The 20,154-nt window shown below is 38.1% G+C and overlaps 1 protein-coding gene across 4 annotated transcripts in view; it reads left to right on the top strand.

Moving 5' to 3' along the window:
* Positions 1-19,649, top strand: part of LOC124777288 (H/ACA ribonucleoprotein complex non-core subunit NAF1) — a 34,132-nt gene extending 14,483 nt beyond the window's left edge. For all 4 annotated transcript variants that reach the window (XM_047252637.1, XM_047252639.1, XM_047252636.1 and 1 more), the window contains exons 4-6: positions 3,431-3,677; positions 11,861-11,981; positions 17,729-19,649. In XM_047252637.1, the coding sequence (XP_047108593.1) occupies positions 3,431-3,677; positions 11,861-11,981; positions 17,729-18,730 (1,370 nt within the window). In that variant the 3' untranslated portion in view covers positions 18,731-19,649. The remainder of the gene's footprint in view (positions 1-3,430; positions 3,678-11,860; positions 11,982-17,728) is intronic.
* The last annotated feature ends 505 nt before the right edge of the window (positions 19,650-20,154 follow it).

Here is a 20,154-nt window from a genome sequence, read left to right on the forward strand (position 1 = left end):
CACTAACTCAGTTTCAGTGGGAGGCTATACTTCAAACTTCGAGTCTAGGGGATGGGGTGTAGTACTCAGAGTCTTCTCTGGCTCCTGCCTCCCACGCACATGGTTTCTTGGCCTAACATTGGCATGCTGCCCACATTAGAATCGACGAGTGGTGATAGGTCCTGTATGTCCTAGAGGGAGACAGTATTCACAGGAGCGTAGTGTATGTGAGGTACATTTGGTGTATTTGCTATGTAGCTCCCAGTAACCCACACAATGCCATTCTTTCTCTCCTGTTTTGCATTTGCAGTCTCGTTAGGGAGCAGATATAGAATATCACTGTAAGAATCCCCATTTTCAAACTAGTTGTCTGTGAGTAACGCCACATATTATCCGAATTGAATGTTTGACAAAAATATGTGTATGGAGCAATTTGTTGCAAAGTATTATGTCATATGAAATCAGGGTAAGCATAGTAACCTGCCAGAGTCTATTGTCGTTAACAGTGGAAAAATATTGTGAATGGTTAGGGTAGCTGTATTTAACTTCTGTGACACAAATATGCATGTTTAGTTAGCTTCCCACCTATCCTCAGTTACAAAATTTTCCGCTTCCATTATGTTGCCCCCACTGTAATAGACTAGCATATTTATTTGCTGCATTCGTTTTAAGAATTAAATGTATTGTTGTATTCTGGTTGTGAATTTGCCAGCTGTGAATGAGGGACTGATTCCTATCAGGCACATTATTTGCTTTATTAGTTAATTACTGATATGAATCTTAAGTTTTGTTTTTATCTTCTACAAATAATATTCTTGGGTCTCCTGACAAGTCAGTTCCAGTTTTACTCCAAATACTTAATTACTGATGTAGTTTTTTGGGTGCTGTGTGCAGTATTGTGTGTGCTTTCATGTGGAGTGCAACCAGACTGAGGTATTGCCGGTACCATGAACCTACTTATTGGAGATTTAAATGTCTAGCACCTGCCAATACATTTTTATATGTATATCATTTTATCCCTCTGGTCCTTAGTTCTGTGAAATGTAGATCCACTCTGGTGTTTCCCATCTCTGACTGGTAATATTGATGCCAGGATCTTACTTAAGGTATCCAAACCTTAACTTAATTAAATTCTCATTTTCTGTTTACTTTGTTTACCAACAAACTTATTTTGCAGGAATTTGGAGTCTGCATCGTAATTCTGGTCTTGTCATACTTCATGATTATATTATAGGCTGTGCTCAGTGACTTCAGATTTGTGTGCATTTTAAGTTAGTGTTTAGGTGCTTCAAAAATTAGTGAAGTTTTATTAGTGTTGCCATGTACTCACAGTACACTTGTTGAAGAATTGTGTTTTTTATTTTTTGTTGGTGTAGCGTACAGTGCTATCATCAAATAATTGCATCAGTAAATAATAACAGTTTGCCATCATAAATTTCATCTACATATCATAGAAAAGATAGTGTAAAAAACTGATAAATACGAGGCAGAATTTCAGCCAATTGTTATCTTCAGATGGCAAAATGTTTAGTGCTGCCAATCCACACACAAAGGTAAAAGTGATGACATTATCCTAGCTTTCAGAACTATTAGTTCCTTCCTTGGGGAGAAGAGGGGGAATAGTGGGAAGGCAGGTCACTCTGACCCCAGGATAAGAAGACTCTAAGGGGGCTACTTGTAAGCAAGTGTGGTTTTCCAGATGCTTTCATGTGGTTTCTCGTAAATGCCAGATTTTTCTGCATCACATGTGTTGCGTAAGACTTCGTGGCAACTGTCGTTGTAGGAAAGCTCGATAGGAGAAGAAATAATGAGTGAACAAGTTAGCACAACAAACAGAAGATTAATTTAATTTGTATTTCTTCAAACGTATGAAGACTCAGTACAAATAGTGCAGCAAGAAACAGAATCCAGCTATTACAACAGCAACAGTGAAGTGACAGAGCAGCGTCTGCATGGCATTCCATAGAGATGTGGTTCTGAGCATGAGTGGTACAAGTCGCTGCTGCCGGCTGTCCTATATTGTGGCAGCAGAGGCTCCTGTAAGTATGGAGGCGTGGCTCGGTGGGCATGCACAATTGGGTCCACCAGGTCCTTCACGAGTACTACCAGCATCAGGTGGAATCTTGCAATTTCATTGTTATGTTGTCCACGGGGTGATATCGATATGCCTGTGGGGTGGTGATCAACAACAAGATTCATGCATTACATAAGAGCTTTGTGTAAAAACAACTCATCCAAGCTGTCTGTCATAAAATTAAGGATAATGAGGAATGCGCGATCAAGACATGAAATAATATTATGCTATACATGATGACAGAAGTCCTATCAAATAAATATTCAACAGATCTGATGACACAGAGTAAACATGGTGGCTACAAAGATATTCGTTAACCATAAAGACAGTGGGTTAGGCATACTGCGTGATTTTTGATTTCGATAATTTTAGTATAACTGAAAATAATCAGGATGTAAAAAAATTAAAATGAGAAAACTGGCATTAACTAGAACATTGGCTCTTCAGTAGTGCATTTTTTACATTTTAAATCTGATGTTGTTGTGTGGAAACATTGTTTTATCATATTTGCAAATACATATTCAGTTTTCATCATGCAGGTATGACTGTTTCAATATTGATGAGATGTGTGCTGTAACTTTTTCCTACTGGTATCTGCCTATTTTATATACCTTCATTAGGTAGTATTGTATTGGTAGCAGTACGAAGACTGTGGTCTGCTATCATCAGTATTGTAGCACAGTAGCAGCAAATGTACAGCTGTTATGCTGTGTGTTGTTTATTGTACTGCAGTTAGGAATATTCTTTTGTGGCGAGGACTAATGAAGCTCAATGGAAGCATCATATCAGTGGTTGGCAATGAAAACCTTGTAACTCCATTTTGTGAAATTTTGCAGGTGAATCAAAATCAGTTTCTTAAAAAATAATGCAAAGTGACACAGAAAGTTACTACATGTGTAACTGAGTAGTAGAAGCATAGTTATAGATAGATAAGGGAAATGCATGCACATGCAAATCTCTCTTTGATTATAGAGTTAATGGTTATGGTAATTGAGAGTTTTCAGATAGATGGGAGTTAAGAGGTTTTTCATTGCCTACTATCGATATGTTGTTAAAAATACCACATGAGCAACTTGATGACGTAAGACTTTTTTTGCTTCTCAGTTCTTCTTGAGGATACATGGACTTACTTGCTACTCCGCACGTCTCTAGAAATGACAAAATTTTAACAGTATCTAATGTTAATTTTTATGCTTTGATTGTCAAGTAGTTTTTCATCAGTTGATATACTAGTTTATTTTGTCATATATCTGTTGGCACACACCGTTATTGTATCGCTTTACCTTCTACATTGGATACGCATTAGAGATTTATGACATACATAATTTATTTATTTAAAAATATTGCTGCATTTTATTGATTTTGCTTTTTTAATAGTTGTTATACAGGCATACAAGGACACCCCTGCCCTAGATCTGGACAGTGTGCTATTTCTGAAGGAAGGAGACCTGATGTTGGGCCACATTTTTGATGTCTTTGGCCCAGTGAAGGAACCATGTTACTGTGTGAGATTCAATTCTCCACAGCACATTATAGATCATGGTGTGAAAGTTGGCATGAAAGTGTATTGTGCCCCAAGTAGGCAAGAACACTCCCGCTTTGTATTCCTCACTGAACTGTTGCGGTATGTAGAATGTTTATTAAGAATCTATCAATTAGTCACAGCTTGGTAGCTCAATTCATTAACTTTGATTGGTGATCTCGAATTCTATCATCATTTCGTTCTTTGATTTATGTATCCTTGTGGTGCACGATAGGAGCGGGGATCATCATGATAACATAATTTGTATATGGTACTCATGCAAGTAGTCTGCGAAATGTGTGGTGTAATTGAATTTTCACTGTGATGATTGTATGTATAGAATACAGTGATAAAATGGAAGTGTGTGTAAATTAAAATGGTGAGTGGTTATCCACTGAAGGTAATTCATTGCCAGTATTAAAATGATGATGTGTATGGGGCAATCACTGTCTGGTGAGAAAGTACAAGCACAGTTGTGAACAAAAACAAAAATTTACAAAATTGTAAGGAAGCAACATTGTGAACAACGTCCAGTTCACCCACAGAAGCATAACTGTGTGATGCAATAGAGAAGGTACAGATCTCTACGAGAACATATAATTATTTCATCAAGAGTAGCAACAAATCATCCTCTACATCCACATATGAGGGTTGGAACTTAATTAGTGGCAACTGTTTATTCAGAGCTGATACAAAAGAGTCACATGTTTGCACCTGTTACTGTCGTTTAAAGTAGTCACCAGCATTGTGTAGAATCCATTGCCAGTGATGTGGAAGGTGTAGTATACCGTTAGCAGAGCCTATTCTGCTGATGGTCCGAATGGAGCGGTCTAAAGTTATGGTGATTCTCTTGTACGACTGTGATGGTGTTATCCTAATGCATTATGTTCCTCCACAGCAGACCGTCAGCGCACAGTATTACTGTTCATTTTTGGACCATCACCTGTGACCAGCTTTGCGAAAGAAGCAGCGACACTTTCTGTGCAACCCACCCATAATTTTGCACACCAGTGAGCGGCCGCATACAGCGCAAGCTGTGGCTGCTCAGTTCGGTCAATGGGACTGGAACCTCCACCATACTACCCGGACTTAAGTCCTTGTGACTTCGATTTGATTCCGAAGATGAAGGCACCACTTTGTGGCATTCGCTTCAGAATTGTTCCAGAGATACGATAGGCAGTAGACCACCATCAACAGAACAGGCTCTGCTGGCGGTATGCTACACCTTCCACATCGCTAGCAATGGGTTCTACACAGTGGTGATGACTACTTTGAAGGACAGTAACAGGTGAAAACATGTAACTCTTTTGTATCTGTTGTGAGTAAATAGTTGCCACTATTTAAGTTCGAACCCTCATACATATTCCAGAAGTGCTGTGGGATGCATACAACTTCACATGATTGAGTGTTAGAGATGGCCAACACAATAGGGGCCAAAGAATTTACAGCTTCTCATAGTTTGATTAGTCACTTCCAAAGATCACATAAAATTGTGGCAAGAAAAATAACAAAATTTGTAACGAGAAACAGATCAGAGGATGAAATGATTCAAACCTAAATGATAGCTTTTATTACGAATACAAAGCATAAGATAATTACTTTTAGTGAATCTTACATTTTCAGTGCAAACAAGTCCAGTTTTCAAGAAGAAATACATGCTAAAAGAACACCATCATTCAAAGGGGGGAAAAATGTAGAGGAAACTGCACAGTCCACAACTACACTTGCACATTCATACACTATAATGCCCATAATTAGTTTGGATGGTTCATTGCTGCCTAAATTATATGTATGTCTTCAAGCATCGACTGGACATTTTGGACCGCATGTCAAAAGAACAATGTTCTATGTGAACAATTTTGTGTTAGACCCATTGAAGTTGGGAAAAGTGGGAAATAAAAATATTACAGTTGTCGTGCATCATCCTTTTCTTCTGTTCTGTGGGAACAACTCTCTTCTAGGGTTGTGATCAGGTCATGCAAGTTCTGAGTCTTTAAAAGCTGTATTTTGAGCTCTCACCCTGACAAAGAAGTAGAGATAATTCAAATTCTAACCTAGACAACGAATGTAATTCAACCATTAGAAAGAGGATTTCTCTGTCAGTGGAAGGCATTTTACAGGAAACTAAAAGAGAAAGTTGTGTGCAGATCACTACAGTTTCCAATCTACCACAGTGATGATATTCTCAAGTTGCAATTAGTTGTAAATTAGCAGTTTTTCCCACCACGGTTTCAAAATTTGGTTAAATAAGTGTGACACTTCTCAAAATATACTGATGTTAGGCCTGATTCATTTCTAACACTGGCCCAGTTTTGTCCAATGACATCTAATAATGTCTATGACTCACAGGGCTATTATATGTCATCTTTGCACGTTCTTCGTGCATAAAAAAATGTATGTTGGGAATATTGCATCAATATCTGACATTTTTGCGGTAGTTACAAGGAATGAAATTAATGTTGACATGTTCTGAACCATGTATTTTTTACTCCATAGCAATTTGGAAATACTGTTGTAGACAACATATCAGTTGTAATTGTTAGTGAATGTTTAATTATTGTGCAATTGCTTTCACCGGGCGAATAATCTATTACATTGCTGTGGCAAAAGAGCAGCACATAGTTAACTCCACCTTGACCCTATACGTCATCGGCATAACAAAGCAAGGGAGGTCATGACTGTACAGTAGGTAGTTAAAAGCATGGAAAATGTGCAACAAATGTCTTACTTCATAAAGGTGTTTTTTTTTATATACTTCCAGGTTATGTCTGCAGCTAAAATATTGTGTACTTATTTTTTTCAACGTTAACTCAGTGGTTAAAAAAAAAAGCAACACAGATTTCATCATGGCAAGTCTGACCATTCCCTTGGAAGTCATCTTGTCTCCTCCCACAGACACTGGATGATGACTCTCTCCCTGATGCCCCAGCACCCTTGGCAAACAACTGCAGATTGCTGCCCTCCCCACCCACCGGATCATCTGCGTTTATAGGAAACAATAATTGTTCCATCAAACTTCCTTGGGGCACACTTGATGATACCCTTGTCTCTGGTGAACACTTGTCATTGAGGACAACATGCTGTGTTGTATTACTTAAGAAGTCCTTGAGCCACTCGCATACTTGGGAACATATTCCATATGCTTGTACCTATGTTAATGGTCTGCAGTGGAGCTCCATATCAAATGGTTTTTGAAAATCTAGGCACAAAGAATCTGCCTGTTGCCCTCCATCCATAGTTGGCAGAGTATCACATGAGAAAAGGGCAAGAGCCAAGTTTTGCACAAGCAGTGCTTTCTACAACAGTGCTTATTGAGGGTCAGAAGCTTTTGGATCTCAAAGAAATTTATGATATTTGAACTCAGAATATAGTCAAGAATTAATATTGATGAATTGCCTTGTGTGTGTGTGTGTGTTTTCATTAACAGAGTGGCAACTTGCACATTGCACAGTGTAGTAACTACAGCAACAGGACAGTTATATAATGAAAATTGTCAGTGTGAAAGTGTCCCAGGCTGACTTCAGTATGCTGTGGGCGAGCCGTTTCACAGTAAGGAAGATAAAATTAAACCATGCACCTGCTGTATTTACTACTCCATAATATTTCTTTTGCATGGTGGATAGCAGTGTTTGTTCCATGTCAATCACATAGCAACATGCACTCGTAATTTAAAGCCGTCTTGTATGGTATAGCGCATAGTTCTATTTCATTTTTTCATTTCTGAATGGTATAAATGATCTTCCACATGTGTTGTCAGAAGATGTGTATTTTGTTGTTATTGCAGAGAAGAGTATGTGGATACAAAACAATACCTATGGATGCAAAATAATACTGGTCTTTTTTACTGAATAGATGGCTATTGAAAAATTAGAAAACATCAACAGATGATTTATAGACTAATGTATTATTAATAAATTTTGGTAAGAATTAGTACATACAATTCTGTACCTCATACAAATTCCAAATGTACTACAAACAGTTTACTTGTACTATGAACTACTAGGAGCAGTGGTTAGATTTTGGGATTATAGGTAGCCAAAACCCTTAATTCGTTTAGCCCAGAAGTAATGAAGTATCTGTGTTCATACCACATCTAAATGAATTCAGGCAGAGGACAATGCTTCGGCCGGTTGGTGCCGAGTTTCAGCTTTAGCTAACCTTTGTTCAGTTACATTAACAGTATGCTTGTTTAAGGTTAATAGATGATATGAAAATAAATAAATAAAATTAGTTGTTCTATCTTTATCCAGTGCCTGATGAGTTAGTCATATATGAAGAGATAAGGCTTACAGGGATAATATATTTAGAATACATGTTACAAGAATTACGCATTGCATTACTTCTAGGACAACCACTTCAAGAAATTTCAGAATTTGATAACTGTTGCATAATAGCTGTATTCGTTAATGTCCTTTGTCATTAGCTGTATTTCCCTTTCTTCAAAAAGTAATGAAAACCATGAATATAATATGAGGACCAAAATGTTTGCCAAGACTTCGTGGGTTTAACATTGAAACAGAATGTAACCTAATGCACAAGTCCACATATACACTGTATGACAAACAAGTAAAGCACCCAGACAAAAAAAGTGAACAACCCAGAAGTGGAAGAAGAAGTGAAATTAAACTTCACTGGTTAGAAGGGTAGGTGACGGTATTTCAGTGATTATAGAATAGCAAAATTTACAATGAACTTGGCAGTACCGGCCTACTTGTCAGTATAATGTTGCACCCTCTCTGATCTGTACACATGCACTGGCCCGGTTGGGAAGGACATCATATAGTTATTGTATCCTGTCCTGCTGAAAACTGGCCCACAACTCTTGTAACTGGTTCATGATATCCTGTGTACTGGCACTGACAGAGTTGACATCCGAGGTGATCCCACATTTGTTCTTTTGGGGACGGATCTGGGGATCTTGCTGGCCATGGGAATAGCCATCTCTCTGGCACTTCACAAAGAAGTGTTGTGTGTGAATGAGTATTGTCCTGTTGAAAAACAGCACCATAATACTGCCACATGAGAGGTAACACATGAGGACGCAGAATGTTAGTGGTATACAGCTGTGCCATTATTTTCCTCAATTACAGCTGACCTGAACTTTTACCCAATGGCTCCCCGTACCATGACGCCCAGGAGTAACACTGCTGTGCCTCTCTAAAACATCGGGAGAATGGGACATCTCCCAGTTCACTGCTGTACTCGATGACAGTGGTCATCTGGGGTTCTGAGAAACAGCAATTAGACACTGAACACAGTGGTGCCATTCATCAGCAGTTTGAGCTTCCTGCTCATGGCCCCACTCCAAATGGAGCTGTTTGTGTTGTTGTGTTAAAGGCAGCCAACACATGGGACGGTAATTCCCTTGCCCAGCTGCTGATAGTCTCCAAAAAATGGTGCAGGGAGACACATAATGTTGCAGGGATCCATTATTTATTCTCGGATTACAGGAGTAGGTGTGAAATAATTATGATATCCTTGGTGCCCCATACAATGATCCTCCCTTGCAGGGGAGCAAACGTGTTCGACTGGAACCTCAACGATTAGTATGTTTGCCCTCACATTTTCCCGTGCAGTTAAGTGTAATGCCACTCTCATGTCCGAATGCCCCACAAATCTGGATATTGCACAATTCGATGAGCTGTTCGAACGTAGACTGCCAGGTGCTAGTAATCCTGTCCTTCAAGAGCATGCAGCATCTTCATATATCTCAGTGATCACTCAGCATCTGATGCTTTTCCTGCATCTTACATACCATGCCAGGTCTATTAACACTAAACACAGACAACGATAATACAATCTGGTGACCATTATGTCACACAATATTGCAACTTGAATCATGTTCATGCCTATCAATGTATAGGAAGTTATGTAGGCACCCGGATTGTCTTCTGGGTGCTTCACTTTTTTGTCAGGCAATGTATTGGGTGTGCCATTTATCTGATAACCACTGTGCAGTGCAGTAGATGCGAGCAGCGAGCTCTCCTTTGCCCAGCAATCAGATGCCGTGTCACCCGTCTGCTGCTGCAGTACGACATGACTACATTTAAAATATAACCAAATAAATTTTGTACTCACCCATGTCACACAAAGAGATGCTGGAACTGCCTGCCATTATTTTTCATGCATTTCTGAATCTTCTCAAGAAATTATCAATTACATGATGTAATTCTCTCTGAGATATTGGATTAATTGATTTGTGGATATTGTCCTTGGGTTCCTCTACCATGTGAAGATTTGTTGTGTACACTTTGTCCTTCAGTGCTTTCCACAAATAAAAATTGTCTGGACTTAAATCAGGACCTCAAGGGTCCAGATATTTTTACAACCCTTTCATCAAACACACCATGAATTCTCTGCGAAGAAACATTGACCACGTGAGTCCTTGCCAAATCCTGTTGAAAGAATGTGAAGCTTCATTCTCTGTCACTCAGTTCATTAAAAATGGTTGCAAAGTGTTTGGCATGCATCTTTCACTAGTAACTGTGTCATTAAAAATAAAATGGGCCTATTCTGTCACCAATAACTGCACACCACACCCCTATTTTCTGATTGTGAAGGCATTCTTCACAAAACACAACAGGTCTATCTGTGCTCCAGTGTTGACAGTTCTGGAAATTAACATACCCGTGTGAATGAAACCAAGCTTTGTTTGAAAACAGAATGAGATAAGGATCCATTTCACCATGTACTTGCTTTAAACCAATGTGCAGAACTTAACTGTGTGTGCAGGATCACCAGGTCAAAGTTATTGTATTAATGATACTTCATAGGGCCTTAGCCCAAGCAGCTTAGCATCTCTTTGTATAGAGGTGCACAGTATTTGTTTGCTGCGAAAAATGTCTAAGAGACTTTATAGGGGAATTTTCCAGGCAGTATGCAATTTCATCAAGATGAGATTCTGTGAGCACTTACGTCATCATTTATGCTGCTTGTCTTCAACACTTCCCATTCCACACAATTTATTCACTAGTTTATGAACTGCCTCATGACTCGTAACTTCAACACCTCGAAACTTCTGTTCAATCAATCTCCGGACAGTACGAGCGGACTCAGTATGCACATACGAATCATAAATGAGCACTCGTTGTGGAGTTGAATAATTTGCTCGTGCCGTTATTGTGTTCGCAAATTTCACTGTTACACTTTTGATGCCTGTTTCACCGGTTGAATGACACTGGCCAACAAGGCGCATATGCCTGTATGGCCTTCAGGCTAAAAGCCACAAAAAGAAGGGCACAGTGTGGTCCCATGGGACCCATTCGACCGGCAGGTGCGGCTTCCATGGCTGGCCTGCAATACCCAGGTAGGGGTCATCAGATAAAAGGAACATCCTGTATATCAGTACCCTGCTAAAACGTATTAAGTGTCCTGTAGGTAATACGGTTTGCCAGAATGAAAGAACTCCCTTTTGGTTAACTACTCCTATTCTGCTGAAGAGTATCTTCACAGAAAATCTTAAAATTACTGCTTTTATTATTACAGTGCTAATAGTTACAACAACTTAAACACTTACAAAATAGTTACTTCATTATATTTCACAGCAATAAAAAGTACACCATAGAATGTGGGTATGTAACTCAATGACATAAACACTAAGTTTTCTTACTAATTTTGGCTGAGAAGTTATTTTACTTGAAACAACAAATGGAAAGACTTCTTAATTTCGTTATCAGTGAATTAACAAGTATTTCAGGAAATATGCACATAAGAACATATTCCCTAACTTTTCATGTGCTGTAATCAGAATTGTCAAATTATGAACTTTGCTTTCATACCTGTTAAAGTAACACTGGCCTACTACCTGATTTGTAGCCTAAAACTTACCGTTTTGGTGTAGTTTCCCTTGCGGGCTGTTGAGGTAGCACGGTTGAAGTTGCACAGTGTGACACCATTTCTCAAATTTAGACTCCAGATGTTTTTTGTATGTAATTTTTGCTAAGTACATTGTCATATCTACAACTGCTTCAAGTGGTAATTAGATCAAAAGAAATAAAATGACATACAGATTTACAAGGCAGTTCTGTATTGACACCATCAGTTATACAACTTTGGATTTTTTTGGTTAATGTTTGTTAGACAACATGAAAGCTTTGCATTTTTATGCATAAGTTGCATAATTTGTAAAAATTGAGGACAGGCAAGCACTTGTCTGCAGGTGAATGAGGAGTGGCACACACAGGTAAGTGGTTGCTTACCTTCAGTTACTGTTTACATGTTCAAATTTCTATTGTCACAATTATATAGTGCATGTAGTGAAGTAACAGTGAACATAAAATTTACAGGCAAAAGGGTTGTGACGCTTCATGGGAACATAACAATGAACCACCTCCAAATGTTATGGAGTATTCAGATGATGAAGAGGAAAGGAAGGCTAGAAGAATGGCAAAAGAGCAAAGGAACCAGGTAGGTAAAAAAGTTGATTGTTGCAAAGTTGGAAATATTTGTGTGGTAAACTTTGCTCTGATGTGGAAAATACTTTTTTCTATATATTAGGATAACAAGGTAATTGATTGCAAATTGAAATAGCGATAGTCATAATAAGCATCAGAGGTACAAATTATGATTTTGCTTCATGAAGTTCCACACACTAAATCTAAGAGTGTTTGCTACATTAGCAGTATCCATAATTAAGTGCTGAATTTCCAGTTTGTTGAACAGTGTATATTGTCTTATGAAAAATAAATGTGTTAGAGGTAAAAGATAAAAATTTCAAGAAGTGATAAAGGAAAAGTTTGTAAAAATAGTTACCAGGTAAGGTAAAACATAGTAACACACGAGTCATACATGTTCAGGAATTTAGTAGCTCATTATTACAGGAAAAAAGCACAAGAAAAAGATGGGATTTACAGAGAAGAATGAGAGTCAAAGCAAGTCAAGGAACTTAGAATTATGTAAATAATATAATAAGAAACCTTAAAAGAAAGAAAGGAAGAAACCAAGAACAAACACGATAGTTGCAAAGAATTAAAAATGAGAGTTGTAATACATGACCCGATTGGAAATTAATTCTTGAATCAGGCTGAAAGCAGCTTGGCAGTGTTCCTGAAATACAAAATGGCAGCTGCCCACTAGGTTACTGCTGACAGACATTAAATAACAGAACAAGACACTAAGAAAAAGACATATGCTACACATCAAGCAACAAACCTACTGTAAGGTATAAATTAAATGCAAGTGGCTACTAGAGGACACATCACACAAATAAGCATCAGATGTCGCATAAATCATGATAGCTGATCATTTGGTGTGCTTAACCGGACATTTAATTTCTTGCACAGCCACACTGACTTGCTGTGTGTGGTTCCAACAGGTATAGCAGAAAAATATTTAACAGCTTAAGCAGCTCCACATATGGCCTGATAGCGCAAGGCACACATTACAAAGAAGCTAGAAAGCAAGACACTTTGGGGAATTGGCAGAAATCTTCAGATAATGCCAAACTCGATGCTCCTAGGTAACATTTGCACTGCTTTGAGAAAATAATTCTATGCTGTGGTTAGTGCCGCAAAAATGTAAGGTGCTGACTGCAACAAACACGAGGCAGGCCAATCACTTCCTTCGCACTCAGCTGTGCACAGCCAAGGAAAAACCACTGCGGCTAACATGACTCACCAGCAGTACTGAGTGCCTCTAGTCAGACAGTTCAATTGCCTGCCCAAACCAGTGAGCGCACAAACTTAAATCACAGCATGACCATTTACCAGCCTGCCACCTTGTGGATAGTATGGTCTCGTTCCTAGGCAATGGCCAAAGATATGCAAAGCAGTGCTGCAGCTATCAATATTTGATGTGTATGACAAAGTGGCATGTGCATGACTGATTTGTGACCTGTAGAATATTGAATTAAGATTTTTTTCAGTTGTAATTTTTTTGGGTGACGTTGTGATACCTAAGGGTCAACTGAAGGAAATCATGCTAAGGTTCCCTTTAATGGCTGGTAAATGCTATTGCCTAGTCTGGTTTTTGAAGGAGAGTTTTAGTATAGTTCAGACATGTTTGGTAACAACATTGTTGATGTAATAGCTAATTACAGAATGTATTATTCGGAAGAAAAAATGGGGCTAGCTATTATTGAAACTATAATTTCTGTGGAACTGTACATTTGACTTGAATGTTTGGTAGTTGTACTTTTGAATTATCTCAAGACATTGCTGTTTCGAGATAGTGTGTTCCAAGGAACTATTTGGTATGTCAGATGGAATTTGACATTTTGCTTTGCCCAGGAATGTGTCTGAATGCAGTTTGTTCTCTATGGCCATCCAATCAATGGTATTGGAGAATGGTGTTGTTAATGTTACCTAGTGATCAGTACGAGTCAGGTGTCAAGTGTCCAATCATATCTAGAACACATTAGTTGGAGGACATGGGTGCAGCATATATTTTTCTCTCCCCCCCTCGCAGAAACAGAGGACTCTTAGCATGAGGACATGTTGATTAAAGGGGTACCATAATGCACAATAGTGACTGAAACTATAATTATGTGATAAAATTCGAACCTGTGTCTGGCCGTCCTGATTTAGGTTTTCCGTGATTTCCCTAAATCGTATCAGGCAAATGTCGGGATAGTTCCTTTGCCAGGCCACAGCAGACTTCCTTCCCCGTCCTTCCCTAATCCAATGAGACTGATGACCTTGCTGTTTGGACCCCTTCCCTGAATCAACCAACCAATCAAATTTGTGGTATCATTTAGACATATTGAAGGCAATTTCAATGAACTGTGTTTAACGAAATTTGGTTGTATTTCTTACAACCTGAGAGCAAGAACAATCAGAACAGACAATTTCTCATTGTGAACATCTACCTGAGAAAGGGGATACTGTTCCATCAGCTGGAGTCATTTTTTGATTGATTTTGTGTGATATTTAGATTACCTAGAAGTGCAGGAATATTATTGTAGATCAGAATTGTTTCTTTTTAATTGCATTAATTTTATAGTAAATTATTAAAAAGTTACTGTTAAAGATATTTTTTCAACAGGACAGTGCCTCTGTTTAGCCCTTTAAGTTTCCTTTTGTTGGTTTCATCGTGGTAAGACACCAAACCTGGATTTAGACAATGGCTATCCACATTGTTTTCTGTGGTTTCCCTAACAATTTAAAGGCAAATGCTTCGATGATTACCTTGAAAAGGACAAGTGTGATGTCTTTCTCCATCTAGTTCTTGTGCTGTTATATACTCTTCAACAATTGTTTAATTGCATTGAATTTTGCACTGCTACCTCATGCACTTCTGCACCAACATGGTGAATTAGGTCAATTCAGTGGAAGACATTGTGATAAAAGTTGATATTTTTCAGTGCTCAGTACACATCTTTTGCAGAAGGCTTAAAGATTCAAGAAAAGTTGTGGTCAAAAAAGTTACTGGTGTTATTGCCACCTTGAAATGAAGGTGATGTTGAGACAGTGAGTGGAATAAGCAGCAACAAAACTGGAGAGTGTAGAGGATGCTGCTGCTGATTGTAATTATAATGATCTTGAATGCCAGAGCACTGGCTCTAGGAGGCACATTGCACCTCGTTCCAGGAAAGGAAAAAAATCCCAAACAGTACCGGGAGTGGAATCCAGTCCTCCGCAAAGCAGCCAGACACACTGACTACAAAAGGACCATCACCTTACAGTGCTCTTCCAATGCTGTAACAAGATTCTTCTGAAATAATTGGTGCTATAAAGTTTTGTATAGAACAGAGTGCAATTGCCATATTGGGCTTGGTGATGGTCATTTGATAGTGATATTTCGACCAGGAGAACGCAAACTAAAAGATCGCATCAAGCTGTGGTATGCAAGACTGACTCTGGGAATAATGCTGTGGGGCTAACATGATTTTATATTTATTGTGTTTAGGGTGTACCAAACAGTGCAGAATTAATCTGGGCAATCATCTGGCCCATTATGTTGCTTTTCTTAAGAGATGGAAATGTGCTCTTTCAATAGGACAGTGCCCATACACAAACTTTTCTGAATCTCTTAAGATTTTGGGCAATTTAATGTGTTTTGAAAACTTTATTGAAGTTGTCAGCAATCTTATTATAATCTTCAAAAATAATAACAGCAGTCTAGATCACAAACACACTTATTCAGAGTGACCAATTTCATTCGTTACATGATAATCTTCAGACCTAGCCATTTTGATGGACAATGACTGTGCGTGTAGCAGGAACCTCAGAATGATGGTAATCAACTGCTACCCTGTCATTCTGAGGTTCCTGCTCCATACACAACTATTGTCCATCAAAATGGCTAGGTCTGAAGATGATCGTGTAACGATCTAAACCAGTCACCTTTGAATTAATGTGTTTACTACCTAGACCGTTAAGGAAACAACCTTGTCATAGACTTTTCATAAAGACTGGAAGGTGTGTGTGTTTGTCAAACATGGATGATTAAGGTAGCTTTAGATACTTAAATTTTGAGTGCTTTTACAAAGTAATTTCCATATGTGTAAGCACTAAAGATCTGTAGTATAATGATGCGAACAAATGAAACTTGTCCGTGTGAGGTAGCCGAGCGGTCTGAGGTGTCTTGTCACGGTCCGCATGGCTTCCCCCATCAGAGGTTCGAATTCTCCCTCGGGCATGGGTGTGTGTGTTGACCTTAGTGTAAGTTAACTTAAGTTAGCTTAAGTAATTTGTAAGCTTAGGGACTGATAGCCTCAGAAGTTTGGTCCCATATTGTTAGTTGTGTGGATGCCAGTGCTCATTTAGAGGCTTACCATGTATGGACATGTGAAGATCAGTCTCTGCATAAATGAATAGACTGATTGTAGGTTATGGCCAGCAAGAAAACTGAATGCCTAATGTGTACTTTGTCTGAATAATGCAAATAAGATGACCTAAATAGATTCTTGAATCCATGGTTGACTTCCCGAAGCTGTGTTTTGATATGGTTGTATTTGGACTGAGTTAGTTATTTTTCTGTTATTGTGTGAAGATCACTGTTTGCCAGAATTAAGAGGTGTTTTTTAATCCCTTTTTCTTAGTGTGTTTATGAAAAGGGAAATTGAAACCAGCAATAATCTTAATATTTCAAAGTACATTACTTGCAGTAGTTCATCTTTCTCTTTTCATTCCTGCCTTGATATTTTTAAAGCAAATTTTAGTGTTTGATAACTCTATTTATATTTTTGAAACATTTTTTGTAACCACTATTTTGGCAGAAGTGTTTTTCACCTGTGTGATGGCTGGAATTAATTATATGTGATGACTAAGAACATTTTAAAAGAAAGTGTTACAAGAAAATGAGGAAATGCAGTGTTAGGCATAGAAAAGCATTGAGCTACTTGTTTTAAATTTTCTACAGAAAGCAGTGGAGAAATATGTTGATATGGCAATGGTCTGGTGGTTACAAAAGGGAGTTGGGATATCAGTTTGAGTATGTGAGTGAAAGTTAGCAGAGGTTTCTAATTAGAGAGATGTTTGGCAATTAAATTGTTTAAAGTGATGTCTTCTAAACGGCTGTAAAGGAAGCTAGTGAGCTACATATAATAGCTATCACCCATCCCCCAGGCTGCAAATTATGTAATTGATACACATTTTATACAGGTAATTTGCACCCAAATATTTACTGTAGATTAGTGCACAGTGTATTATAAAAGTCTTTCTGACTTTACCTTGTACTTTTAATTATTCATAACAGAGTGCCTTAAGTATGGGGCAAACATAAACCTTAGACTGTGCTACACATCAATCTTTTATGATAACATTTATTTTGCATTCATATTCTTGATTTCACCAAATCACACCCATATTGTCACATTCCAGTCAGGGGTAACATTATCACAATTCAGGAAGCAGCTCCTGGGTCACATAAGTTTAGTTCATAATTTAAGAATCAGAAAGGAGATCACCATTTCATAAGTCCCCTTATAGAGGGAAAAAATTGAAATTTCTAACAAGTAAAAAAGTAAAGTTGTATACATGGATACAGTGATTTCCTGTGTATGTTGTTAGTGTTAGTTCGGCAAAAAATGTTGATCTGCTATTAATGAAGAGCATTAGTTTCCTACATGTGCTTTAATGGCTGTAAATAAACATATTGATTGGCAGAAGAACCTGTATGTTTCTGTTTTCCAAATTATATTAATTCAGGTGTTCTCAGTTACAGGCTTAATACAGGTACACTTATACTGTGTTAATAATACATTTTTTATACAGGAGAAAGGTGAACCAGATGAGAAACTTAATAGGAAACATCAAACATACGAACAAAGAATGAATGCTCGTAATCTAAGGATGTCTGAGAAGCATTGGAATCGTCCCTTCAAGACACAACAACCTACAACAGCTTCCATTTCACAAGCTTCAGCAGCACATCATCAAATACAGAGGCCTGGAAAGTTCCAAGGATCAGTGGATGGGGTTCGTCCAGGATTTCAAAATAACTTTAGGCCATGGGGGCCAGGTCCTGGTCAGGTGAAGCCCCAGTGCAAGACCTGGGGCAATGCACATCATCATGCTCCTATGCAGTCTCCAAATATTCACCTGCATCTGCAGTCGCCAAATATCCAACCACATCCATCTAGTTTTGTTAGGCCACCAACCTTTAGCATGCCAAAGTACATGCAAAGCCCTCCACCACCTTTCGTTCCATTCCCAACAACCCTTATCCAGAATTCCCAGAACCAACAGCCCATTTTTGATAGTAGCATGCCACCACCACCAGTTCCACAGTCCCCTTGTAATGTCGATACTGGTATTCGTTTATTTCCTGAGCCCAGTCATATGGCTCAGTCTAATCTCGGTCGTTGTGGATCTGTTCCACAAGGGTTGCACTTAACAGCTGCAAGTGGTGTCCATCATGGTAGCACTCGCACACCTCCTACACCTCCACCTCTGAACAGAAGCGAATCAATGCCCTCGGTTTTTCCTACATTGCAACCACCAAATGCTTTTGTAAGACCAGACACAACAAAACCACCACCCCCTGTGAACAGCCCCCTGTCATACCAGTTTGGCAGCACGACATTCGGAAATCCAGTTGCGTTCTCAAATACACAAGCTTGCCCTACAAGGCCTATGTACCAAACACCCCCTCCAGTACTTTCCCCTTGGCTGCTGCCACCACCACCCCCACCACCAGCAGCAGCTGAAGCTGTTTCTCAGTACCCTCCTCAACAGATACAACAAAACCAAACTAATTACAGTTATGGAATGTAGTTTCCTATTATTAATTATTGGTTTATTTCCACACAAAGTGCCAAGTAACAAGGTATTTTTATTTTGAATTTAGTTTATATTGTGTAGAGATTTTTGTTGTGCTCTGTTATCTGCGTAATTGTGTGTATTTTCAGCTTATCAGTAAGCTGAAGTATTTGGAGTCTTTATTCCAGACTTTTTTATCTGTTAGTCTTGCATGTTTTTTTGTTGTGAAGATGTCAATTTAACTGTTTATCTGATGAAATATTATGCACCATGTTCATTAATATTAACAGATAAATTTATACAAGATATCAGAAGTGTCATTTGTCTGTTTCGTTCGAACCAGAAGTAGTTTAATGAAGAACCACATCTGCAATTTGGTAGTCAGTTTGCTGTCTCTCATTCATAATATACTGTGGCATTCTAACTGGTTCTGCAGTCTTTGTTTTGTGTAACAGAAAATAAGGGAAATATTATAAATAGCAGAATTCATTTCATAAGATTAAAACAGTCATTATTTTCTCATGTATTGTACACTGTTAATTCTAAGTACCTGTTAAGATAGCCAAATGTATTTGTTCCTAATTAAAAAAATCACATTAAATTATCAAAATTTAGATTGTAACTTTGCGGTCATATATTTTTCAGGCTCTATTTAAAACAAATGTACTTTAATTGTACAGATAGTACAAACTAACTATTGTGTGTCAGTAAAATGAGCTTTTATCTTCCTGGCTGCTGATGAAAGACTGAAAAATTAATCATGTTGATTTCTTGTAAATGTTGAAGGCACTGGTCTTACCCATGCAGTTACATTTCATGTTATCATTATAAGGTTCATGAATTGTATCAAAAATATGTAACTGTGGACATATTTGGTTGTAAATATGTATGTAATATGCAGATGCTTTATTAAAGAGGATTACTTGCAACTCAATTTACAGTGTTTAAAAACTGAGTCCTTTCCTCTATCCAGTCTAGAGTATCATTGTCTCACTGGATTTTCCATAGTTTGATTCTCACACTAGTTAAATATATAAGTTAGGCCATGAAATAAAAGGATAAATTTACAAAGAAGTTTAAATTTAAACAATAGTTACTTTCCCATAATAACCTTTCTAGGAACTTTCCAGGCACTTTCACCAAGTAAAATCGATCCCTGGAATTACTCGGTCGAGGCTGTTTTTCCTGCAGCACAGTCTTTAACTTCCATTATTTACAGTAATAAAAATGTGTATTAATTGATAGATATTACATTAGACATTTATTAATGGAAGACAGCTCTGACTGCAATTCGTAGAGTAAAACTTGTATATTGTATCAGGTTGTTGTGGCAGCAAGAAAAATTGGTGTTGAAGTGAAAGATTGTCAGTACTATTCATCAACATCTGCATTGTGGATATGAATCTGCTTGAAGAAATTGAACTGATAGCATGAAATTT

This window comes from Schistocerca piceifrons, chromosome 2 (genome assembly GCF_021461385.2).
Source record: "Schistocerca piceifrons isolate TAMUIC-IGC-003096 chromosome 2, iqSchPice1.1, whole genome shotgun sequence".
Lineage (NCBI taxonomy): Eukaryota > Metazoa > Arthropoda > Insecta > Orthoptera > Acrididae > Schistocerca > Schistocerca piceifrons.